The sequence below is a fragment of the Montipora capricornis genome, chromosome 9 (assembly GCF_036669925.1).
Source record: "Montipora capricornis isolate CH-2021 chromosome 9, ASM3666992v2, whole genome shotgun sequence".
Lineage (NCBI taxonomy): Eukaryota > Metazoa > Cnidaria > Anthozoa > Scleractinia > Acroporidae > Montipora > Montipora capricornis.
The window spans coordinates 4,749,497-4,776,421 of record NC_090891.1 but is presented as its reverse complement, the minus strand read 5'-3'; the positions used below and the strand labels follow the sequence as shown (position 1 = coordinate 4,776,421).

The following is a 26,925-nucleotide window of genomic DNA, read 5'->3' as shown; positions in this document are numbered from 1 at the left end:
TTTCATAGTGCGTCTTCGTGTTTTAGTGCTAAGTGCATCCGTCGCTTTCTTTGCCTCATATCTTTCTTTGTTGAAATTTGACGTTAATATTTTTGGAGTCTTTTTTCATTGCTTATTTACCCACCTAGTGTGCTTCAAAAAGGCTTCTTTACCCGCAACGAAATCAATCGCATGGTTTGTTATTCTGTGGACAAGAAGGCAAAGATAAAGAATACTGAAACGACAAGAACGACAACATCAAGTGTAAAGCAGTTAAAAAGTCCCTTTGCGATCTTTAAGCTGCTGAATTTTTTTTCTTACTATTGGAATATTTAGCGTATATGCAGTTGTTGAACCAAATGCAGCTTTTCAGTATCAAAGTCAAGCAAGTTTCTAACTTCAATTCGATTCATTCAGTCCGTTCCAATCAATCTGGACCGGCTGGATAGATATAGTTGAGGTCGGCTTGTATTCTCTTAATTGAAGACGAGATATTACTCAGGGCGAAGAGCCATGAAACAAAAATAAACACTCTACGCCGCTGAGCTTGGATCATAAATCCGTGGATTTTTAATGAAGTTGCCATAGTTTGTGTTATCTACATACAGATCAAGAGTGTTTTGTGACCACAAAATCACTTTCATGAAAGTGATTAATAATTCAAATAATTTGTTCAAACAATATAATACTTAGGAGAATCTCATAAACATGTGCGGCGACCAATGCCGAAAAAAAAAATCGATACGACTTTCCGCTGATACCTCTGAGGTCTCACCTTAGGACCTCTTTGTTTTCTTTGCACCTGTTCCGGTTTGTCTCGGTAAATCATTGACTTCATTTTGCAATTCGCTCGACCATGAATATTACGAGAAAAAATGACTTGTTCCCTTCCTGAAATCAAATATTTCTCAGGGAAAAACTGTTGACTGGCACATTTTTTTGCGAGGTAGGATATCTTTTTAAAGATTTTTTGCTTTTGCTTAATAACAGCCACTACGAAGAGAATAACAGATTGATTTTGCAGCTTAAAAATGTTAATTTAGTTCGCGTATCACCATTGCTTGACAAGAAGAAAATTGTATACTTATTTAAAAGGGATAGAAACGTTAATTCACTAAATAATATTATCATTTAAATATTTTGGGTAAAATTATGTGAATGAAAACTGCTGTTGCTTAAGTGTTGAACTTGTAATGTTAAATAGACACTATTTATCAATTAAATTTCCAACACAGACTAGTTTATCAGGGCAAACCTCGAATCTAATATCAGTATTGTGGACGAAATTAGTACACCGATTTTAAAAGTTTGGTTGGAATTTTTCTGATTTTCACGGATCAGATCTTTTATGCAATCCGTTCCGTTTAAGAGCTTTCCAAGTGTTCAAAAAAAGATGGTGGGTGTTCATAAATATTGAGATAATCACCTTGAAAATATATGTAGACCAGTGGGAGGCCAAAGAAAATAGATCTTATATTTTCTTTTACATCTTCCTCCGGTTTTAGAAAATAATTAGGCCTAAAAATGGTTAATGTGTCATTTATGAAGACTGTAAATTGCAATTTTAATTAAGTGAACTTTTAAGTGACCGATTCACCCACTTTTTTCTCGTTCTTCATCAGAAAATTAATTAATTTCTTACAATTGTAAGACAGACCAAAAACGGAAATAGAGACTGTAGGGAAAAGGTTTTACGGGGATGTTTGAGTCAGGCAATTGCATTTCTTCAACGCGATAGGAAGAATGAAGACCAATGAAGTCACTGGTCCTCCGTTAAAGGTACAATCCGTTCCTCGTTCTTGACTTCCTCGGGCAAAGAAAAAAGTAAATATCTCTTTGGCACCGTTTGGGTCCCCATAAAGGAAAGGTTGAATTGTTGCATAATCGAAAAACTCTTAGGTAGAGATAGAGAAATTCGTGGGAGCTGGGTGTAGTAAAATAAGTTCGTTCGTTCAGATTTGCATGCATGTTTATTCGGGATACCAACATGGCCGGTTTCACCCCGTACTGTCGCTGGATTGATAGAGTAACCAGTTCCAAGTATCTGGAAGGGGTGGGGCTGGCATTTTGAGATTTCAACAGAAGAACCGTGCGTCAGGAAAAAATAAAGCTTGTAAAGCCATTGACACGAAGAAGAAAATTGAAAGATGAGTCATAATAAAATGGGTAGGCTCTTCAAAGCCTTAGTTAAATTGGTTCTATAGATGATGGTGAATCATGCACCATATGAAACAGCTTGAAGATTGTTGCACTGGGCTTTTAAGATCATACTTGACACAAACGTCGATAGTTGTTGTTGATGTTGTCTTTGCCTTAGGAAGCTGTGACATTAGGGCAGTGGGCCGCTGTTAACATCGATATCGATCTAAATACTTTTCAGTTCTGTGATCTTGATACTTCAGCTCACACTTATAACATTTCTGACAACGCAAGAGAAATGAACTTTTGCTGGATAATCTATCCATAAGAAATTTATATTTATGGGGCGTTTTTTAAACAACCAGTTCAAAATTTGAAACAGCCGACCGACTTTCAAATTTTGACCGACTTCCATTCTTTCTCCATGGCATACGTAGAGATAGGCAAAGCCGAAAAAATAGTTGAAATATTGTTAAGGGATTTTGGCAACGAGGCGTGATTTTTGGCAATTAAACGTGAGCATTACTTTGTTCTCACTCCTTAGGAAACTGATTCCCACACTGATTAAGCAATGGCCCACTGTTAACTTTGATCTAAATGCCTTAACCATTGACTTGCTCAATGTTTCCCTGGTTACCTCTCGTTGGAGATTCACAGAGAAAGAAATGTCAAAACATCATTAAAATGCGTGTCTTATGTCAAAACAGTAAGGCTTTTAGAGACCTATTTTTCTTCCACGAAAGGAATTGACTAATTCAAATTTAACAGTAGATATGCAGGATGACTCGCACGTTCTAGAAAACAATTTGCATGATAAAAAAGATTCTGTCACATGGCCCAACAAATAGTTAGTAGTAGTTTTCACTGCAGTGGATGTGTTTTCCAATTAATATGTGCTGCACATTGTGATGTCTTCATATCCTTTTATATGTAATTATGTAGGTAAATGAAAGTGAAACATGCAAGCAAAGGATGGGTAACAACAAACAGCATTTATTTTTAATTTCCATCAACGTTTATTTGATACGATAAGCTATCAATTGAAAAGAAATTTACATAATTTTCGAAAATGCCTTGAAAATATGATAGTAAAACAGGAACAGGAACATTCAATTACTTGAAGGCAACATTTCGTCGTCATCTTTTTGACCCATGAGCTTCTTTCCGCGGTACCTTGAAATACCATAAAATAGGAACACAACTCGCTTATTATATTCGGATCAGTAATTATTATTATCTGTGAATAACTGTTGCAAAAATGATCAACGACTGTTTGAAAATGTTGATACTGAGACTATGCTTTTGCTTTCTGAGATTGCGTCTAGAAGTTTGTGGCCGAGTCTGTGGACCCTGTAACTTCAGTCTGATTTCATTTATGTCTGACAAATGGTCGCCCCTGTTTATGATTTGTGTCTGAAAAATCGATTTCTGACGCAGGCAATATGATTTTCTATCAGATACTTTAATCTTTGATTTTCAAAGTTAAAGGAATCGATTTAAATATTCGAAAATTACTCACCTTCAATCGCTGTGCTGGACCTTCGATGTCGTGCTCCGTGTGACTTTCTGCCTCGTGACTCAAGTCACCCAGAACACCTCACGAACTCGGGGAACAATACCGATACCACCTTGCGCGCCCTGTTAAGCAATTCCCCTATACAATATCTACCAATTTACATATCAATTTACATATTTTCCCTTTTTACGTGGGGGCTTCTAGGTTGCCCCCTCGGGTTTTGGCCTCTGGCCTCTGGGCCAAAACTCTGCGGGGTCAATAAAATTATTACTTAGCCCATTTCGCTGTTTCAAGTTCTCTTTTACGTTGAAGCTCTGTTTTTAGTTGTTACCCAAGTAATTTCAATGTGCTAAAAGCATTTTTCATGTTTAGTTTTGTAAATGCTCGTTTAATCGGAAATGATATCAAAATCGACTTCTCTCTATAATCTTGTGCATTCTAATAATAGCCAGGTCAGTTGAAATTACGGTTTATGGCATTGAGCATGACGACTAATATGTGATTTCAAAGGAGATGATGAAGAGTGGACCCGAAATTAAAACGAAGTCTGAGGTGAAGCCAAGGACTGGAACTTATTGGAATCTCATCGAGTACCGGTACAATGCTGAAGCTGTAAATTAAGGAGGTATTATTATTAATACTGCTAGTAATCTCGGATTATTAAAGTTCGTCACCGTCGCTTTGGAAGCAAAGGAAAAGGGTAGGGAAAGAATCGAAAAAAATCTCACAGGAACAAACAATCACGAGGCGCGTGATCGTCATTTGCGCATATGACGATGGCGCTGGAAAAGCTTACGAACCAGACGAAAACGCTTTGCACAGGGTCCGCAAGATTAGAATTGCGTTCATCTAATGTCGAACGCAATTATTAATATTATTATCATTATCATTATCATTAACATTATCAATATCATTATCGTTATTATTATTATTATTATTATCATTATTATTATTATTATTAGTATTAGTATTATTATTATTATTATTATTATTATTATTATTATTATTATTATCTATTTGCGAATTTTACTTTGGTCCAGTCTATGAAATGCTCAAATAATTGTGATCCAATGGACTCTTCGCAGGATAGTGATCACATTGTACAAAAACCGCCACACTGTAATGCAAAATTGCGCAATGGGACATCTAAAACAAAGCAAGTCAATCTAAACTTTCTTTGTTTTAGATGTCCCAGTGGGCAACTTGCGTTCCAGTATGGCAGTTTTTGTACCACACTATTCAGGGGGTGTTTACATGATACCGGTACGAGTTTCATTCTGGAACGAGTTGTCAATTTCATACCGCGTTTACGTGTACGACACAAATATTGACACAGGGATGACGCATGAACCAAAACAATAATGGCGTCCAATATTTCGAAATGCTGAAAACAAAATAAATCGTGTCTAAATAAACTTCCATTGGAGAAATAAAATGAGCCATGCGGAAAATTGTATTGCAATGGCTAAAGCTAGAGAGGATAAATGACATATGAGAAAATGTGCGCTACTGAAAAGTGAATGCGATGGGGTAGAAGTCAATGGTAATTCTTTCTGTCTGTAAAACACAACGTTAGAAAATTTTATAATACGTTCTGCGACTTACTCAGTACTGGTATTATCTTTCATTTTTCCGGTTATATATTGCTTTTTCCTGACATAGAGATAGATATTCTTTATTTAGGGGCCTGGAATGTATTTATATGCCTGCACCTTCTAGTCGAATACAATGAGTTTCAAATAAGATGGTTTTTAAAATACCGTGTACATGAAAGCCACTTAATCGGCTTTCTGAGAAGCCCAGCTGATTTAGTAAGATGATTTGATGTCGTCGACTATCATCCAAAAATTGACGAATCTCAAAACAGCGAATGTTGTGATTGGACAAGACGAACGCTAATGCATTGCAACCTTCGGGGTTGGAAGTTCTCTCTGTTTAGACATAACCGCATATGAGAAATCTCAGAGGGACTTTGACATGCGACCTCCACTTCATTTTTCATTCAAGTTGCCCTTAATATTTTTTTGCTTGCAGAAGTTAGGAATAAGATAAGAGTGGCTGGGAATTATCCTTTTATCCTCGAAGGTGAGTCTTGTGAGGCTGTTTATTCCAACCTTGTTATCAACGGGGAGGTTAAGAGCATGTCTTTAAAACATTTCCCATACTTTGGGAACCTTATAACTTTTTCCACCGACACATTGACAGGCCGCAAGTCTTAGAGATTCGACATAAAACCGGCGTCGGTGAAAAAGTCTCAAAAAATCTCACATCTCAAGTGTGTTTGGAGTCTTTACATGTAGTAAACTTGTCAAATCGTTTAATCATTTAACAACGTTTCAAAAGCTTAACCTACTCAAGTTTTGGATTACATTGAGGTGTTAGGTATAGTTTTTTTTTTTGAGGAAGAAGAATTTGTACAACCCCATTTTTTCCTAAGTAGATGATCATATTTCTCCACTGAAGACTTTTTAAATAAAGCACACACTCGAAATCTAAGTGTCAAATAAAAACGTTTCAACCTGTAGGATGAATTTGGATTGAGGCTCTCTTACAATCGTCTAAACTGGATAAAAGAACTGGTACAGGCATTATTAAAATTGGATTCATGAATATTTGGTGAAAGCGGTCGCAACTTTTGGGAAGCCCGAAGGCTTCATTTGTAGAATCAAGTGAGGAAACTATTTAATTTAGAAAGAATCGAAGACAAAATAGTGTAAAACGAGTTGAACTGATATTTCCACGTTTTATGACGTACATCGAAGGTGGTATACTTTTCTTCCTACCATGTGTAAAAACCAAATTCTAAAGCAACGCAGTCGCGCCTTTACTTGAAGGGTATTTTTCTCTGTCCACTAAATTTTTCATGAATGATAAATGTTATCAAATCAGTATTTTTGTCTTTTGGGGTTATGCCGATCGTGTACAGAAGTGCAGAGTTTATCCTAAAGAACAAGTTGACAGGTTTAATGTTGTAGAATAGAATTTGCCCAACGATCGTCTTAAAGATCCTAGCCTTAAAAGAGACTTTTTATTGCAGGAGTATACAATAAAAGTTATGAAATTAAGTAATGGTCCGACTAAGAAGCAGGCAGCCCAGCGGCAAAAGTACTTAGAAGCTGCTGCTCCAATCGAGGCATCTGATTGGCTAATATCGGAAAATGTCGAAAAAAGATGAGAAAAAAATGAAAAAAAAGCCTTTTTTGGATTTCTTCTTCCCCATGCCCTTGATCTCTGTCTCTCGGCCAAATTTGGGCATTGTTCTATGCGCCATTCGCCAATCGGCAAATGGCGCATAGAATCTTGACGATATTTACAAACATAGTTTTTGAAGGCATAATGATTTGTTCTACGAAACAGAATCTAATTTTTTAGACGGCAAGTCGATTACATTTTTCATTGAAATTCAAATTTCGCGCTTTTAGCTGCTTACACCAATGGGAACAGCCGAACTTAATTTGATTAAAAATGTTGGCACCATTTAACTAACCGACGCTATTGCCGCGGGCTATTGTTTTTCTGCCTGCTTCTTAGCCAGACCATTACTTAAAGTCAAATGCAATACTATAGCACTGTGGTGGGAAGCGTAAGATAAGATTATTAGAGCAAAACAACAAGAATGCTGCCCATGGTCTGAGAAAAAGTCACTCCGACATTTTTATCTGAAACAACCATTTTGAAACAAAAGAGTATTCCGAAAACACACTCATGATGGTTTTATAAAATAGTGCGTCGGCACCACATTGTTCAAAACCATGAATACAAAGAGGGCTACCACACTTGCTTCGCCTTAGGTGTGCGCAGCAAGCTACTATGTCAAACATGAATTAGTCGCGGTACAGAAATGAAAAACATATTTCTTTTTATAGGTTACGTCAAGCCAGCAGAAACAAATTGAGTGTGGCAAAAACAGTGGAACCATTTCTTTACTCTCCGTTACCAGTTCTCCAATTGAGAGTGACTTCTAGATTGAGAGCAAAATCGTGAGTATACACAGTGAAAAGTTTCAACGAAAAGAATTTTTTTCCTCACAACTCTCTACAAACAACCTTCATGTCTGTCTTAGGTCTGATACGTAATCTTACTTGCAGTAAACCACTTTTAAAGAAAAGCTGTACTCAGCGCAATATTTCGTCGAGGTCACAGCGGATTATTCAACCATTTGGGGCTTTTATGCATTTAAGTACATCACCAGAATGTACATGGTGAAATTGAACACTTATGCTTCATGCACCCCTATTCCTAGATAAGTCCCTTCCCGAAAAAGTGCCATTTATATCTAATTTGCATGGTAAGCGAAAGGGATTTTCAGATTACGTTAAATTATTGCACTGGATTATTTTTGTGCATGTCGTAAGCCATGTGGCAAACTTAGGCTTTCAACGTAAACAAGTTAGGAAATTGCAAGATCATCTTGCGCTGTATTTTTTCACTGCAGATTTAGTGATATCGACCTAAGGAATAAGAATCATTGACTCCTTTTTTCGCTTATGTTTTATTAACTTAAAAGGAGTCAAGAGATTTAGTTTTGGGAAAAACATGACAAAATGAATGAAAGCCAATCAAATTTCGCGTTTGCGATTGAGTAAACTATCTCTGTGCTGCAAAATAAGATTTGTTAGATCGCTTTCTACTTTTAAGAATAAACTAATGAATATTTCACAAAACGTAAAAAGATAGTTAGATATCTCCTCCAACTATGACACTTTTAAGGGATATGTCAGTGACCACTTAAAAAATTCATGATTATTATCATCAGTTTTTCTTGTTTTATAATCGTCATACATCAATCAGATGGAAAGAGTCCATTTTTGAAACCGTTGTTTATCTTATTTTCTCTGCGTAGGGGGTACATTAATCTAGAGAAATGTAAGATTACTTTCAATGACACTAGTGATTTGTCTTGGTTAGAGGACAATGCTGGGTTTAAAATGTTTTTGTCTGACGAACCATTTTAAGAAAACCACAAGAGCAAATTCATCATGTGGGCTATCGATTGATTTTCGAATACACTGATTTCGATGCCCTTGCCAAAGATTACGTTAGAAGGGAATACTTTTAAAGTTGTGGTGTCTGGGAGAAAAAACAACTATTTTTAAAAGTATAAATAAAACAAACATAATTATGAAGAATTCAAAAGGAAACGGTGCTGATGCGTATTTGTGACCCTGAATAGACATCGCACCAGTCCGCAGAGTATGGCAGAAATCGACGAGATCTCGCGCGTCATTGCGCAAAATCACTTTTGGGCGCGTGTACCGCGGCAACTCAGGAGTGACTGGTGCGTGTATGATGAAGATGGCGTGGGAACTGTGGTTGCAAACGGTATGCCGCTTACTTGCTGAGCAATATTATGACAGGGTTAATTTTCCAAAAACGCATTAATAAAGGGCAAACACCTGTAAAGCTTTGCAACTTATGGAAAAATGACTACGCTACCCGCAATTCTCTCCCGCCCGGCGCCCGCGGACTACCGATCGTCGCGATTGAGCCCATGGGGCTATGTATGCCTAAGTAATGCTAAACATATGTTATTACAAACCGTGACTTTTATTTATTTATTACAGTTTAATGACAATAAACAACATCATCACAAGGATAGTCTACAAAGGCAGACCACCTAACAAAAAAACAAAAAATATATATATATATATAGATATATATAGATAGATAGATCTTTAATTTTTTATATAATCCTAGTTTTAACAATGGTTCTTTATTTATTCATTTTCTTATTAATATATATATATATATATATATATAATATCCATATATATATATATATATATATATATATATATAGAGGATATTACATGGCCGCGCGGGGATACGACTTTTATCTTCGAGTGCTGAAAGTATCTCCCACGAGTGAGCGAAGCAAACGAGTGAGAGGTACGTTCAGCACGAGAAGATAAAATTCGTATCCCCAAGCGGCCATGTAATGTTCTGTTTATTATATAGATATTGATGAAATGTCTAGATTTAAAACAACTTGTTTTATTCATTTTCGAAATGATGAAAAAGTGTTCACCAACCACTAAAACACGCATGTTGTGTAACATGAAACAAGATATGAAAGTTATGAAAAACAAATCATGATAATGTAAAATTTGCAATAAAAATGTTAATGTAGTAGAGAAGAATTATATTAAAGCACAAAAGTATCGTACAATGAAGAGGAAGCTCGCGTTTTATTGGCTAATCCTGATCGTTACCATGACGACAGCTATATCCTCACATGTGAAAGATAAAAATGATACGTTCACTGCGCGCGGTGAAGATATGATTTTTTAGTAAAAGGAGAAATCCTGATATTTCATCAGTATCTATATAATAAATGTATATATTAAACAAGAAAATGAATAAATAAAGAACCATTGTTAAAACTAGGATTATATCTAGATAGCAAGAAGTCTCTTGCACCCCTCTTAAAATTAGAAATGTTAGATGCCTGACGTACTTTCAATGGTAATGCATTCCACATGTCCACGATCCTATTAAAGAAACTGCTTTTAAAAGTAGTAGTTCTAGCGAAGTTCTTCTTGAGTGTAAGTTCATCCCTTCCCCTAAGGTGGTACCTATCAGAATCAGTATAAAATTGAATATATGTAGATATGCCTATACTTATATACCCGTTAAGAACTTTATACAAGAATAAAACATCAAACAAAAAGCGTCTGTCCTCCAAAGACAACAAATTCAATCGTTTTCTGCGCGTATCGTAGTCATCATCTGTCTTCAGAATAAACTTAGTGGCTCTCCTCTGAATTTTCTCTAACTTATTGATATTCCTAGCAGTTTGAGGTGACCATACGACAGTACAGTACTCAAGTTGGGATCTTACCAATGCACAGAACAATGTTCTCAGGGTAGTGATATCCTTCATACCCTTACATGTCCTTTTGACAAGCCCGAGGATCTTGTTAGCTTTACTCGTTATTTCATCAACGTGAACATTCCAGGACAACTTGCTACCGGTAGTTATGCCAAGGTCAGAAAATTCAAAAGTTTCCTCTAGGGTGTGATTGTTTATTTGCAGGTCAGAATGAAACGGTGTTTTCTTCTTCGTGATACGCATCAGCTTACATTTTTTTTATATTGAAGTCCATTAGATTTTTTTGGCTCCATAAATACAAGTTATCCAGATCTGATTGAAACAATGGGTAGTCAGATGGGCAAGTTATCACTCTAGATGTTTTGCAGTCATCTGCATACAAAGCAATTGTGTTTCCAGGCATAACTACCTCCGGTAAATCACTAATGAATATCACAAAAAAAAGTGGCCCAAGCAATGAACCCTGAGGTACTCCAGATGGAATAACAGACCAACTTGAGCTTTTTCCATCTATGACCACCCTCTGCTCTCTATTGGTTAGGTAGTCTTTACACCAATTCAACAGAGTTCCAGAGATGCCGAAATTACACAATTTCTGCAAGTATGTCATGTGACACTCTGTCAAAAGCCTTAGCAAAATCCAAGAACACGACATCCACCTGTAATCCATCATCTAAGGCCTTAGACCAGTGATGATGTGATAAAACAAGCTGGGTTACACATGAACGACCCCTCACAAATCCATGTTGCCAGTCAGATAGGTAGGGAGCCACATGAGAATATATGGTGTTATGTATAATCTTCTCCTGACATTTACTTGGGATGGATAACAGAGAGATGGATCGATAATTCTCAACTACATCCTTTGCATCAGATGTAAACACTGGAGTGACGTTGGCCTTTTTCCACGAAGAGGGAACTCTGCTAGATCCAAAAGACAGGTTAAATAATAAAGTTAATGGATATGATAACTCCTCTGCACACTCCTTAAGAATCCTTGCTGGTATACCATCCACTCCAGTAGCCTTATTGACATCAAGCTTACTGAGAATATCCTTAACTTCATTGTGAGATGTTGAAATTTCCATCAGCTGGTCAGGATTAACCACGTCGCTATGCAGTCCCACAGAGTCATATCTTTTTGCAGAAAAAACAGTGCTAAAAAACTCATTAAACAAGGAGGCTTTCTCAGAGGGATCCTTTGCGGACATTGCCTTACTTCTGTATGTAATAACCTCAGGCAATCTTTTTGTCTTGGACTTGAGAGAGTGAAAAGCCCAAACTTTCTTTGGATTGGTCTTCAACTTGACAGACAGGGACTTCAAATACTGACTATACTTGAATGAGATTAGCCTCTTAGTCTCTTTTCTCAAAGTCTTGAATTTTAATGTCATTTCGACAGATCCATTACCCTTCAGTCGCTTCCATAAGACTTTTTTTTTCCTTACTAACTTTAAAACATCTTTTTCTATCCAAGGTGGTCTTGATTTATGTCTAAGCTTCATCTTAGGGATATGCATGTCAACTACAGCAATTACAAGATCTTGAAAATTAGTTGCACTCGAGTCAATGTCATCACATGATATGATGGAATCCCAAGGAATGTATGAAAGGGCATCCCTTAGACCATTAAGATCAGCTTTGTCATAACAATAGACAGTCCTAGGACAATTTTTTGGCCTGTCAAATTTTGTCTTCATGGAAAAACAAACTGGAAAGTGGTCGGAGTCAAAGCCATTTTGGACCACAGTAGTTCCCTCAATTAGTGCTTCATGATTTGTCAAGACAAGATCCAGGATACTACCAGGTAACGAAGTATTCGTGGCATTGGGACAAGTAATCTGAAAATTTGTTTGTGTAAGAAAGTAGTCATCTAATGTTTCACAAAACGTTTCGGTTACACTGTCGACCGTGGATGGCGAACCAGTAGACCAGTCGACATGTGGAAAATTAAAATCACCAGTGATAACTAAGTCTGCTATCCCAGTACCAGCAGAATATTGAAGAAATTTCTTGAATTCGTCCAAAAATCCCTCACCAACATCAGGAGGTCTGTAGAAAACAGCAAATAATAAGCAACGAGTATTACTTGTCCTTAGTTCACAGACTAACATCTCCGCATCAACTTCTAAGTCACCGTACGTACACAAGGAATGTGTGATTTTATTGGCAGTAACACACCACCGCCACGCCGGATACATCGATCACGACGAAATGTGGAATAACCTTCAAGGTGGAGTTCGCGATCGCTAAAGTCATCGTCCAACCAGGTCTCGGTTAAGGCAACAATATCGAAGGAGTCCATTAACAACAAGGCACTCAAGTCATTGATCTTATTTCGAAGGCTCCTAGTATTCAGTAGTAAGCACTTTAAGAAATTGGATGAATAAGGTGCAGATTCAGCAGGATCTTCGGTTGACGAACTCATGTTCAATACAGATTCATTAGCAACAGAAGACTCGAAAAATGAATCAATAAAATTAAAAGGCCTACCACAGTTCTTATCACAAAGCCATTGCTCGTCAGAAGAACCCAAATCAACGTATGTTTTCAGATCCATGTCAATACATTTTAGACGAAACCACTTGCTACAACCATCACAAAGAATGCCCTTTTGGTTGGCACGAACAGGGTTTGAGCAGACCTCACAAGGATATTTCCAAACAGGTTTTTTACGGGTAGCTGACGATGAGTTATGGATGGCCGAAGATGAATGGTCAGGTCCTGGATTTGTTTCAATATCTCCACATAGTACTAGTCTTGAAACATTAAAGGTGGACACTGAATTTGGATATCGAGTGACTCCTGTAACAAAGTATCCTCTCTCGCGTATTCCAATATCAAAATGGCGGACTTGCGGTATCAACGCAACAGGCTCGTATTTACCAAGTTCGAAGTCTTTCAAACCTCCAACAGAAAGTGAAAGGATGCCAGGATCCCTAACTTACATCTTGATCGACAGAACTCCATTAAAAGTCAGGCAAAAAACTAAAAAGCCTAAAAAACAGGAGAGCAAGAGATCTTGCAACCGGCAAGTCCTTCAATCGTTAAATATGCAGTTTCTAGTTTGCATGGATTGACACAAAAATGAATATTCAAAACCACAAAAGGTCTCAGTCAGTTTCAATTGAACATGTAGATGATGACTAAGGCTCAATCACTAGAGTGGTACCTTTGGCCTGTCACGAAATGGTGGCCAAGGGTAAACCTTGAATTCTTTCAGTAATCCTTGGTCATACGCTCCTTCTGCTGGGGGGAAACAAATCTTTCTGAAATCACCATGATTTTTTCCAAACAACTTGAACAAAAACATCTTTAAACAACTGGTGTACACTCGATGTGATAAAGGTGGCAATAAACTCAGCTCTGGTTGATCATCTGCTAGTTGAATGACGTGGGGCAAGGAACATACATAATTGTAGAAGACGTAATGGGTATATAAAAGAAACTTCCAAGGATACGTGCTGCTTTAATTTACCAACGCTCTTGTTGTACCCTGGATTGTACCTTTTCACCTGTTGTCTCACATAGGGATGCTATCTCCTCCTAGCAATCTTATGGTCTTCTTCCCACCGATTCAACCTCTTTCAACCTCTTTTTGGTGATATCGTTTATCTCTACTGCCTCTTCGACGACCATCCAGCCTTGCAACAACTCCAAATTCTTAAACAAACACTCGCTGGCATGCTCTTTGCTTAATCGTGTCTCAGTTTTGGAAAGAGCTCCTTTTGAAAGGTGACTTAATTGTTGATAAGGTGCTCTCTCAATATCTTCTTTCATAGTGTGGAGAAGATTCTTAACCCTAAAAAATTGTGAGATGGAGGACAAATTCTTGTTCACAAAAGATGACAGCAGTTGTATTGCCAGACATGACCAAGCCACTGCATTTTCAACCTTCTACACGGTCACATGATGACCGCATATGCAGCATGGCTGGTATGGAGTTTTGCATTGCACGTGATGTCGCATTGGCTATGATTGGCTCCGAAGCATGCCGTTGAGTCATATAACTCTGTGAGGGAAACACAAAAAATGGAAGGAGGACAATTAAATCATGCATGACACGCTTGTGGAACGAACAAATGTCGGCTGGTGTTTTCCAATGCCAATGTAGTGTGAGGAAACAATAATCAATTATTAAAGATGTAGCTACCCATTATCCAGATGGAGATAAAGATGCTGGACTTCCACGTCATCGAATTCCTCGATGAAAATGGTGGAGTTTTGAATAAGTATGCCCAAGGAGTACTTGAAGTACTTGACCGATTTGGCTGCAAGAACATACCTTTTTGCTGACAATGAAGAAGATATGAAATGTTCAAGTGCACTTGTTTATCTTGGACCTGACTTTAAGAAAAGTAAAAATAATCGCTGTTTTAGAATATTTGTTACTTAAGGACGTTCGCGCCCATTGCTGCTGTGTATTTTTTCGCGCATGTCACGCACACGTCATGCATCGCAGACCACGAAGGTAAACACGATGCTTATGGTGCAAACATTTTCCACAAGAATGGAACGTGAAAGCATGTGGCATTATGGGATAGATGTGGACCCAGGTCTTCTCGGAAATGTCACGCAATGGCGTGACAGTGCGAATAGACAATCGCTTTGAGCTAAATATATATATATATATATTATATAATAATATAATGAATTGAAGATTTCATCAGCTATTAAAGTGCTCAATAGGTAAACTAGAACAATGTAGATTTGCAGAGTTGGATTATTTGGTCGAAGACATTTATTGCTACTATGTATATATATAGTGAGGAATAAACTTCTTGAGGCATATATGTTTGTAATCGGTTTAATACTTCAAACGTTCCGCTTAGTACAATAGTGTAAGTTTTTTACATAAACCAATCTTGTATTTATAATCTTCATTCACTGACGAAGCTCTAAACGGCGAAACGTTTGAAGTATTAATTATAAAACCGATTACAAACATATATGCCTCAAGAAGTTTATTCCTCACTACATTACCTATCGAGACATAGCTACACCCTTCTTCTTCTCATATTCTCATATATATATATATATATATATATATATTTAGTAAAAACCAACTAGTGGTCTATTATCAATGCTGCGTTCTGATTGGTTGAGCTACTAGTAGGCTATTTGTTATAGACCCATAGTATCGAAAGCGCCCGCCATATTTGTAATGTTTATGCGGCAGAAAAAGATTAAAGTCCAGCTTTAACTAGATGTTTTGTCTCGATATTTTTTTGACCAACTAGTTGGATTTTACTAAAACAATTATTTCTCTCGCCCTCATGGCCTCAGAGTCAATAGCCCATTCGGCCTTCGGCTTCATGGGCTATTGACTCAGAGCCCATTCGGGCTCGAGGAATAATTGTTAAATATATATATATATATACATATATATATATATAATATATATATATATATATATATATATTATATATATATATATATATATATATATATATATATATACCTAAGGTCTCCTGAATTGTTAACGATTCAGTACATGCATCATTGTGTAACATTGTTAGTAGGGACTGTTGCGATCTTGGGGAAAAAATCAAGTATTCTTAAAAAAATTCGTGCCTCTTAGTTCTACAGCTACCACGTCACCGCGTGCAGTGCAGTAAATCTGGCGTGCGAAATGCATGTTTACTGAAAGTACTCGTGCGTACACCTGCCATACTCTGCAGACTGGGCCTTGCATTCAATTCCTCTAAGAAAATCCTTTTTTGGTAAACTCAACTTCTTGGGCGTAGAAGATGGGCATTGAGGGAATTTTGTTCTTACTCAACAAAAAAAAGAGAGAGAAAAAGAACCAAAATAAAGCGGTCGGCAACAGGCTACATTCGCAGTGTTATGCCAGTCAAAATTTTCTCAGATGAGGCCAAAGACTAATAGTCACAGAGTGGTGTACCTGCCAGCGTCCTGCAGACAGTGTATGGCAAACACAAAGACAAGGTTCACATTTATGCTCAGTGAAAAAGAGCAGTGCATGCAGTGTAATAACAATATCATGAGTTCGAGTCCCGTGTTCAAAACTGGATTTTTGTCATGTAGGCTCGCTGGCAATCAAGTAGTCATAACTACAGATCAAAATGCTGATCTTTCATATATTTCACAATCAAGACATCAACTTCAGTACCAGGGGCGTAGCGTGAGATTTTGAAGGTGTACGCACACGAAGAATGTTTCGAGCGCCGAAGGCGCTCCAAAGTACGGGGGTATGGGGGCAGGCTCCTCCAGGAATTTTTGAAATTTAGGGTCTCGGAAATACTATTTCCGACTATTTTCGAAGGACATTTCAATAAATAAATGCGAAGGAAAGTGCAGAAGTTAGTTGTTTATTTTACCCATTCGCCGAGTTTTCTCTGCAGCAAGCTACAACACAAACACTTAACAGAAGTTTACAGTACAAGAAAAGGGCAAGACGTCGCAAACTCTGTTATAACATCATCATCATAAAATATCCCTAAAAAATAACCGGGAACCGGGGGAATGGTGGTACTGAAGACTGACACTGTGAGGGGGCTTCAAAGAGAGTTTTTTTTTTTTTTTGCTTTCGTCCACTATTACGTTTCTTGCCGTTAAGAACTGGCCATACAGGTCCACTGAACATATTAGTGTAACATCATCCAACATTGTTGAATCGAACATGTGGCACTCCATGGTTTGATGTGGCACTACATGGTGTGGCACTACATGTTGGCACTACATGGTTTGATGTTTCCATCAAACATCGTCTTCAGCATCATTCAACGTTTCTTTTGTTTTAAGGTGCGAACAACAGTATTGCATTTGTTCGGCCATCACATTCAACAGTGTTGCATGCGCGCGTGCGCTGCAGCTACGGTATCCATAGTGGTGGTTTATACGTTGCATCTGTTTCGCGCGTTGCTACGTCAGTTCAAGCTACGTAATGATGAACGAGCACAGTCTTGAATGTCTGAGCGATGAAAGCTTAAGCAATCTCTTCGAGCAGATAGCCCTTCTTGTGTTAATAGCTCTCAGGGACATGGCGCCAATGTATCTGCAGGATCTTTTGCAAGTCAACACCCCGGAGCTACTCCCTACGCATTGATGCCCTGGGTCTTCTCTAGGTTCCTCACACCCACATGGTGCAAGACCTTTGGAGACCGGGCATTTCGTGTTGCAGTTCCCAGATTCTGGAACAGCCGTCCTCTTGCTTTCACAGTTCGACTCTATTAATAATTTTAAAAGGAGCTTGAAAACGCCAACATGGCAAGAGTTTGCTTTCTAAGGATTCTGGGTAGATTTTGGTTCTAGACCCTTGAGTCCAAAATTCTGGATCCAACATGTTGCATTCGTTTGGTCACCTCTTTCGACACTTTTTAACAGCGTCCAACAATGTTGGATGATGTTGGATCCGTTTGGCCAGGCCTATATAGGTTAATGAAAAGATAGTTGAAATACTCACACACAGAGACACCAGTTTAACTCGAAATTTAAAAAACTTGGCCCAATTTTATAATGGCTAAAAAAATTAATGCCTCCATGGAATAAGGAGTCCCGGATTTGAGCTGTGCGCACGGGCGTAAGTTCGTATATGGACGCTACTCCCCTGAATACGAAGCCTTTGCTGCTAATAAAACCACTGTTTTTTTCCCTACCGTAGGACATTCATCAGTGGACATAACAAATGCAAGGAAAACCGCAGGTTGTATTTTTAATTGTGGTTTTCTGTTTGGCCCCTGTCAACTCCGATTCATTTGGACATCAAAACAAGACGTCTTCCAAGTAAGCCACTCATCTTAGCCATACGACCAAGTAATTACTTGTAAATTACTGTACTTTCTTTACGAAACTTCCCAGGGTGTGCGATCTCTAGAGTTACTATAGACGCTTCTATTGTTTTGAACACCACCAAAACACTTGATGATTTATGAAACGTTAAACCCAGCTGTGCAAAAGTAGTAATTTGCAGACTACTATGAAACAGAGCTTAGAGTGAATCACCTAATGTGGGAGGGCGCGAATCGGAACAAGCATTTACGAGGCAGTTTATAATAAACGTACCGGCATTTCATAGCACTAGCTGTTTGTCAATCATAGATGCACACAATTGAAGTATTGGGTGTAAGCCTTACTCCCCAGGTATGATTCCTCATCAAAGGATAGATGCAGTCCCCAAAGAGGTTTCACATATTGTGAAAGAGAGAAAACAAAAAGTTTCTATTCCTTGTAACGCCTATAATTTTAAAATATGCGGGAGATTCTGTTGAAAAATATTCAAATCCTAGCACTACTCGAATTATTTCTCAGATTTAATTCCTCAAAAAAAAATTGAGAAGGACGCTGTTCATTACCGGTGGACACTTGTAGTAGCCTTGTCTTGCTCTTCCCTGTTGCAAAGGGTTACCCGAGACTGAGAATTCACGTCAGTACTCAATGTTTTTCTTCTATTTACGCCGGATTGTAGAAATTATGTGGAATTCTACTATTTGGTTCATAGCGTTCTATTTACCGTGATACAAAGCATTATACTTTGTTTAACAAGGGCGGAATTAACTTCCAACAGTTCTCTATTTAAGGTCCCCTTAATAATGATCAGATAAAAATAACCTGTAGGATTTACATGATGGCTGAAAGGTAACACTTCAAAATATACATGAAAACTATTTTAATCGTTTTCAAATAAAACCCAGAAATGGAAGCATATGTAATCAACACACCAAAAAAGATGCAAAAACCCCAAACACAGACCCATCTCCATCAAAAAAGATCGCTATTATATACGGCGTTCGCTATGCGCACAAAAGAGACTTCAAATCCATCTCTGTCACTGTTTAAGACCTAAATTGGAATAGCCCGTGGATTAAATTACCATCTTTCTCGCAGTGTATCACAAGTGGATATCAACGACGAGGAACGTCTGCTTGCGATGATATTGAACCAGATCCAAAAAAAGTCTGACAGCAGATTGAGACCCAAAATAGGCCGTATGTATCTTGTTTTTCGTTTTCTATGTAGTTGTTTAGTAGTCCTTCTCGTCTCTGCAACAGATCCTCTCAGACCACATATTCTTTCGTTGTACCCCATCAAACAAGATATTGGCGTGGATGAGAGTTTCATCAGAGCATGTTTGCTTCGATTTTCTAATGAAGGTTGTGCTGTCAAAAGCGCCGTTTAAGGAATCGAGGCGAAATGTTGACTGTGCATCAAACCGTTCATCTTTGACGTATTTTACCCAGGAAAGAAATCAGTTGAAGTCAATTTCTGGGGAATAAAACATCTTTTAAGTTTGCAAATTCATCTTTATGACTGCTTCATTAATTATATGATTCTATAGGAGAACCTATTAAAGTGAGAACGGACATGTTCATTTTGGACCTTGGCTATATCAGCGAGGCTAACATGGTGCGTCCCATTATCTTTGTCAATTTTACTAAATTGACCGATATCTGGTATTTATTCATCAGGCCACTAAATTAAAAAATTAAACACTTTTTCTTGTCGTTCAAAGGAATTTCGAGCCAGCTTTTTTTTTCGCATGTATTGGCAAGATGAGCGTCTCTCTTATAACAACACGGGGTATACGAAAAGGCTCGCTCTCAACGCAAAGATGGTTCAGCACATGTGGATACCTGACATTTACTTCGTAAACGAGAAGTCGGGAATCAAGCACGATCTCACCAAAGAAAATGAAGTAGTTAGGCTGTGGCCAGACGGAAGGGTATTCCATAGTATGAGGTACTAACGTCTATGTTGTGACATTTATTCGGTACAAGAGTTGTCCTCCAAATTACATCAACAAACCAGATCTCTAAGTCCCAGAAAAGTACGATAAGTCCTTCCTTTGGTTTAATCTGAAAAAGTGCTAATCAAAGCTCAAAGAAATGGTAGGGAGTAAGGAACCGGAAAAAAGGAAATAATAGTAAAAAAGTAAGTTCTTGGGTTTGCCTCGTTTCCATTGGTTGTCGAATTAATCCTTATTGTGCAGCAGACAATATGATTGGTTATCAGTGTACTTCAAAAACGTGGAAATGAGATATGATGCCTGAGAGACATGCATGAGATTTATGATGGTGGTGGTTCGAGTTTTAACATCCTGTGAACCAATCACACCTGCATTTCTTTCTTTTAACGGAAAGTTTGATTGGATCTGGTTTGTTTCCCTTTTTTAGAATATCTATGACTGCATCTTGTCCAATGCGTCTACATAACTATCCACTGGACAAACAAATTTGTAGCATGGCGTTCGAAAGCTGTAAGTGGCAAATATTATTTAGTATATACTGAACAAATGATTAAGTTTATGCCTGGTTTCTTTTAAGCAACAAGCACAGCTATACATATTTGCATTTGTAATTACTGAATTTTTCGGAGGTTATTAGCATAGTATATTTTTCCTCCGAAAAGCCATTGTTGGTGTTACAACTTTATATGAAGATATTTTATTTCGTTTCGGAACATGGGCGCTGATAGCCTAACAGAATAAAGTCTATTTTGACATTCGTTAATTCATGATGCTGATGGCCCTGCCCTTTTCAAAATGTCATTCCTTCCACCTTAGGCCAGTTTTAAACGTCGTGCTACTGCCATGTCGAACTTAAATGAATTTGGCCCGGCAGTGGCACGACCACAGCACGGGAGTGGTTTCAAACGTCGAAATTAATTTCAAAATCAAAGCCAGAACCGATTAAAAAAGCCTTCCATCCAGCGGTTGAGAGACATACCGGACAGCAGCTTAATCGAATGAAGGAAGGTCGAAAGAAGTTTGCTTTAATGAAGGCGATTTTAAACTCCAGAAGGCATGTACAACTGATACAACAGTCCACGTTACGTCATTTTATTGCAAGGAGAAGATCAGGTTTCAAAGTGCATGTGTTCATTTATTCTTCTTCTGGTTTCCCTTCACGAAACTCAGCAGGTTGCTGTGGCACGATCGTGCCGGCGTCTGCAATGAAACTTTGGCTGGTCGAACACCGTTTTGAACACGTACAGCCGGTGAGAGCAGATTCAAAAGAACTTTCGCTTCCCAAAGTCAACTTTCTGGTTGTTCCTGCTCTGATCCACTCGAATTTATCTCCGTAGATCAGATGATGTCGAATCAGTTTATCACGGATACTGGCAATTTCTGAATGGTTGATTTTTTCGACTTCTTCTTCTTCATCAGCATTCTCAAGTATAGCTGGAGTCGCAGTCGATTCACCCAAACTTCTGCGGGACGCCATTTTGTTTTTCATTTTACAACTGGGGCGGATCCGTACAAATTGTATGAATTTAGTTCTGTGCGACAATAGCACGCCGTTTGAAATCAAGTCAAGCTACTGCAGAGCGGCACGACAGGGTCTACCGTGCTAAGCAGTCGTGCCGAACTTAATTCAACCTGCCGAACTGAATTGTCTCAAACCAAGAGTCCATTACCTAAGAAAAGTGTTTATTTTTAAACTAAATTTTATCAGGATAATAAGCTTTATATTAGTCCAACTCGGCAACTGAGTGTTTTCCCTAATTCAAATCTCCCAGGGTTAAGATTCTTTGTGATGACGCCAGTAAATGTATTATTATATCAGCATACATCCTTCATTATAAGTAACCCACCGATTAATTTCTGCGGGTTGTCATTGGATAAAACTGATCACGTGGTACAAATCGGACGAAATTTCACACTCGCCCTCGAAGCTTCGCTTCTCGGCCAACCGTTCATTTTTCGGACAATCTTTCAGCCGTGAGCATTATCTTCCGATATACCAGCCGGCGCAAGAGGTTTAGTTACTAATTATTATTCAACACATTGTGACAATGTCCAAATATGGTCATAGCGCGCTCAATATTGGTCGTGCGTACTCAACGTATATCCTGCGATATACGTAATTTTGTGTGTGACAGAGAAAAATGGTAGTTTTGCCAGCTTTTCTTTTCAATAAACGTAGAAAATTGTGCTTTGTCATCAATGTGTTGAATCATAAAACAATTATCCTGCTAAGTATCAGGCGTTATTCCGCAAGATTGAGCAGGATAATTGTTAAATATTGGAACCAACGAATTCTTAAATTCCCAATACTGAAAGTTACCTCAACAATACTTTAATTACACTCAGTCTGAATAGTTTGTACCTGGAATCACATTTAACCTCCTTAACTACTGTGTCTTCTGGCTATTTGCAGTCAGCTATGAAGACACCGAGCTGCTGTTCTATTGGAGGAAAGAGGACGGCAACAAGGAAGTTGTTGTTTCAGATGAGTTAGAGATTCCTCAATTTATTCTCACAAAATACTGGACTGACTCCACCTTTGCCAATTTCACCTCAGGTAGGCTATAGAAAGCTACAAGCTTTTCCAGCAGTGCAGATCAAATGATTGTCAGTGCAGTGAAAAAGAAAATTGAATGACAATGAACGACAATAAAATGAATCATGAAATGAATGAATGAATGAATGTCAAGGTTAAGGTCAATGAACAGAACATAGCCTTAGCACAGGAAAATTGTGGCTCATTTAAGACATTTAATCCTGCGTTTATTAAGATCTTTTCTGCACATAGTTTTCCCGAAACCATCACAATAGGAATTTTCAATATACAACTTCTAAATACTGGTTCCAGTCGTGTCATTTATCTCTTATTGACCAGGCTTTCTCGGGCCGTACTGGGAAAATATCGGCCCTGTCAAGACCTCGGGCCGATATTCTCCCAGTACGGACCTCGGGCTTGGTCAATAAGGTATATTTAGGATTGATCAATAAAAATGAACATTATTTGGAACTCGGTCGATTTTGTTGAGCCTTGGCTAAACTCTGTTTAGATAATCGGCCCAACACTTTGATTAATTACAACATGCATGGAACTCCTCTCTTGTAACACAGGCCAGCAATTCCTTCTAAGATATAGTTCATCATGAAACTCCCAATTCTCTATTTTCGATTTCCCCATAATACACTTCGTTTTCCCCCCAAATTTTGCATAAACTATTGTTTTCAAATGCTCTTGGGGACACTGCATATTCCCAAGAGCATTTGAAAACAATGGTTTATGCAAAATTTGGGGGGCAAACAAAGTGTATTATGGGCAATTCGAAAACAGAGAATATTAACTAATCATGTGACAGACTGAACCAACTTTTCATTGTCACTTTTCATTCAGTACACAGCAAATAGCCTGACTCGTAGCTGTATTTGTTTTGTATGGTATAATAGGAAGACCTTAGCCAGTGATGACCAGAGCCAGGTTGATGACCAGCGGTTTTTGTTAAAACAATGGTTTGCTGGGGGTGCTTAGTCTCGCGGGCTCAGAAAACCTGGTTGTGGTCTTTGTCATTTAAGGTTTTTCGGTATAATACGCTCAGAATCCCGTTAAGCTTATCCAGTTAGGTCGACCCAAAGCTGGCAGACGCACAAAGGGAATTCCATTCCCGTTTCGCGAAGAATGTGGGATCTTTAACGTCCCACGTTGTTAACAGCAAGGATTGTGAAACGGAGCCTACGTTTTATAGTCCTTACTTTCCAAGTCGTTACAAAAGGGAGTTACTTTAAGGGGGTCCAAACCTCCGGCGACCTCGCGCGCGGTAGTACGATTCTCAACCACCTGAGCCAACCGATCGGCGGTCGACTGTCATTCAAGTACCAGGGAATGGGATGTATGGGAACATGTAGTCTAACCCAAAAAGATGAATAGAAAAGAAAAGTTAATGCAACTTACTTTATCTTTCCTTGTTGTAGGAGCCTATTCCAGGTTGATTGTAAAGTTCCAGTTTGAGCGCAGTATTGGCTTTTTCTTGATCCAGACTTACATCCCTGCCTACCTGATTGTGATGCTGAGCTGGATTTCATTTTGGATAAATCACAACTCAACACCAGGTTAGCTAGCTCAAAGTTACGGACTACGCTTGAAAATCGACTAAATAACTCCATTTAATTTCTCACTTTGAGGTTTTGTACCCATAAAGACTTTGTTCCACAGCCCCATGAGGCCTACTCATTGTGCAAAGCGTAATGGTATCAGCAGTCACACTGAGGTTTCATTCTTAGACGTGATGAGACAAGCCATTTTGCAACAGGTCACACAGAAAAGGCCCAGATGTCGGACACTGGAGATAACTACGTGAAATTGGTTCCTCATCACCTGGGTGACCTTTAGGTTCACACTACGTTTTGAGTTGTCAAAGAAGGATCTGATGGGACTCCCGGATAAAATTGTCTCAAGGTCATTGCATACTGAAGACCATACAACTTTGCCATTTTTATTGTTTTCTCTCTTCTTTGCAGCACGCATTGGTCTCGGAATCACTACAGTCTTGACCCTAACAACCCTGACCAACAGTGCGAGAGCGTCATTGCCCAAGGTATCTTACGTGAAGTCAATAGAGTGGTTTCTGATACTGTGTTTCTTGTACGTGTTTGCTTCCCTGGTGGAATATGCTGGTGTCTCGTTTGAGATAAACAGTAAAATCAAGCGAGGCATGGCAATTCCTGCATTGCAGACCGAGTCCGATGACGGGAAGGTAAGATATTTTGTTTTCCGCCGACGCGGCTTTGAGCGATTTTGGCGCAAAGGCAAATGAATTGCTGATAACATCCACTTCGGGGTCAGACCGAGTTTGAAATGGCCACACCGCTTTTCACATCCCAGAGCCGACAAACAAGCACAGAAGTGTAGAAAGTGGAATACCATCTTGAATTACTTCCCTATCTCAGTTGCAGTACGTCAAAGTAGAGATATACACAATCATGTTCAGCACTTCTCGAAGTCCCTTTCACTGTGAGCAGTTTTTGCTTTCGTGGCCTCATACACCATTAACCTAATCGAGTGCCGACATCACACTTATTAAGCAGGTCACATCATTTGGTTCCAGTTGTCAAACTACAACATTGGGCAGTCTGAACTCCACTCTTCGCGAATACTCCCCGGCTTCTCTCACATCTCATTGAATTTATCGTGGAGTGACCTAGCCTGGGATCCCCCAGTCCCCCATCTTTATCGGTCGTCTCGAGTAGAGAGAGCCTTCTCGCGAGCCTGCTCGGATGTTAAAACGGCGATCAATGCGTAGTTCAAACAAAGTCTCAGAACTTCAATTATACCGAAAACTCCTGGAACTGAAAGAACACTGTGCAACTAATTATGAGAAGTATTTACAAAGGAATCACTTCTTCACCCTTATTTTAAGGCATTGAGTCAAACCATGACCTTACCGAGTCTCGAGTTCCGAGTGCTATTTCAACAGAGCCCTCTATACATTGTCGGACTGTTTGTCCCAATTGTACTCAAATATTTAAATTTTCTTTTCTAGGACCCAGAAAAGAAGGACCTCATGCGGGTTATGGACGGTAATGTGGAGGCTAACGGCCATGCTAAGATACGAAGACGAACAAAATTCACCTTCTACGGAAAAAAGGTTACGGAGGCGGAACCTTTGCAGTATCGTCCCTATTCGGAAAAAGAAATCGAGGGCTTGGAGTCGGTTGTGGACAAGTGGAGTCGCATCGGCTTTCCTGTGTCATTCATGATATTAAACATCATTTATTGGGTGTTAACCATTCAGTTTGCGTAAAAAGCTGAGGAAACGATAATGTCGAACAGCTGCGGCCAGACAAAAACCGGACACTGTGATCACAGATGTCGAAACCCTTAATTGCAGATCCTAGGAAAGAGGGTTCGAGCGGACCATCCGGAAGAGCTGTACGATGGATGAGAAACTGCTGAAACTACTTTTCTCGTTAAAATGTAAGCTTCGAACATCGTGGTCAACAAGACACTTGGCAATTAAAAAAACTTACGCAATAATCACCTGTATTATGAATTGGAAGATATAAAATAGATGTGTGCAAAAAATCGCTTTAGGGGTTACTTGCTAAAAATACTATTTTCGCAAGCTAGAGCGTTTTTTTGAAGACGTATATATGGACACTCGTTTGAAAACAATATATAGTATCGTTACAAAACGTCTTCATTAAGGAGGCTCAAACCAGTCTTTCAATAAACTGTACTATTTGGAAGGATTAAATCACTTAACGGCAATGTTATGATACCATATGAGACACCAATAAGTGCTTAACAGGACGCACTCGTTGATGTGACGTAATGGGTTACCATGGCAACAGAAGAACCATCCATTTGAGTGCTTATATCTCAAAAACGAACTCGGTGACCCCCATTTTTTATTGCTGAAGACTGATTTAAGCACACGAAGGCAAACTCCTGTTCACCACTGAAGATCAAGACACCGTCTTCAACCAACACAGGCTTTTCGACCGTTTGTTTTTGTTATGGAAATTCGCATTGCTTTTCACATATGAAAATTGTTCCACGGCGCGCAATGCCTGTCGGTTGAAGTTGGACCTTTAAGTCTGTCATAGAATATCATTGCTGAAGAGTGATAAGGCTTAAGTTAGATTAGTTAAGCGTACGCTTTGATTTTAAAATGTTTAGCTTTGCCGTGAGGTTTGGCAACCGACCTTTTGCAGTGTTTAATATTGTTTGTTATTATCAAAGTGTTTAAAATATTGTCCCTGAGC

The 26,925-nt window shown here is 38.6% G+C and overlaps 2 protein-coding genes across 6 annotated transcripts in view; one reads left to right on the top strand and one right to left on the bottom strand.

Annotated features, from left to right (window-relative positions):
- The window catches only part of LOC138015433 (uncharacterized), a 68,158-nt gene that overhangs the window by 37,865 nt on the left and 3,368 nt on the right, over positions 1-26,925 (bottom strand). The window lies entirely within an intron of this gene.
- Positions 716-26,925, top strand: LOC138015435 (gamma-aminobutyric acid receptor subunit beta-1-like). 5 transcript variants are annotated; one of them, XM_068862498.1, is made up of 12 exons: positions 716-925; positions 5,669-5,719; positions 7,501-7,614; positions 18,091-18,212; positions 19,314-19,414; positions 19,765-19,832; positions 19,939-20,165; positions 20,600-20,682; positions 22,586-22,729; positions 24,133-24,270; positions 24,679-24,914; positions 25,701-26,925. In XM_068862498.1, the coding sequence occupies exons 4-12, from the start codon at positions 18,115-18,117 to the stop codon at positions 25,959-25,961; spliced, it is 1,356 nt and encodes a 451-aa protein (XP_068718599.1). In that variant the 5' UTR covers positions 716-925; positions 5,669-5,719; positions 7,501-7,614; positions 18,091-18,114; the 3' UTR covers positions 25,962-26,925. The 5 variants fall into 5 exon arrangements, with proteins under 5 accessions (XP_068718599.1, XP_068718602.1, XP_068718601.1 ...); XM_068862497.1 differs by lacking the exon at positions 716-925 and adding an exon at positions 1,656-1,758; XM_068862499.1 differs by lacking the exon at positions 716-925 and adding an exon at positions 4,197-4,259.

Coding starts and splice junctions, on each gene's coding strand:
- LOC138015435 (XM_068862501.1), top strand. CDS start 18,115: ATGCAAGGAAAACCGCAGGTTGTATTTTTAATTGTGGTTTTCTGTTTG. Junction 18,213..19,313: donor CAAAACAAGACGTCTTCCAA/GTAAGCCACTCA, acceptor TCTTTCTCGCAG/TGTATCACAAGTGGATATCA. Junction 19,833..19,938: donor ATATCAGCGAGGCTAACATG/GTGCGTCCCATT, acceptor TGTCGTTCAAAG/GAATTTCGAGCCAGCTTTTT.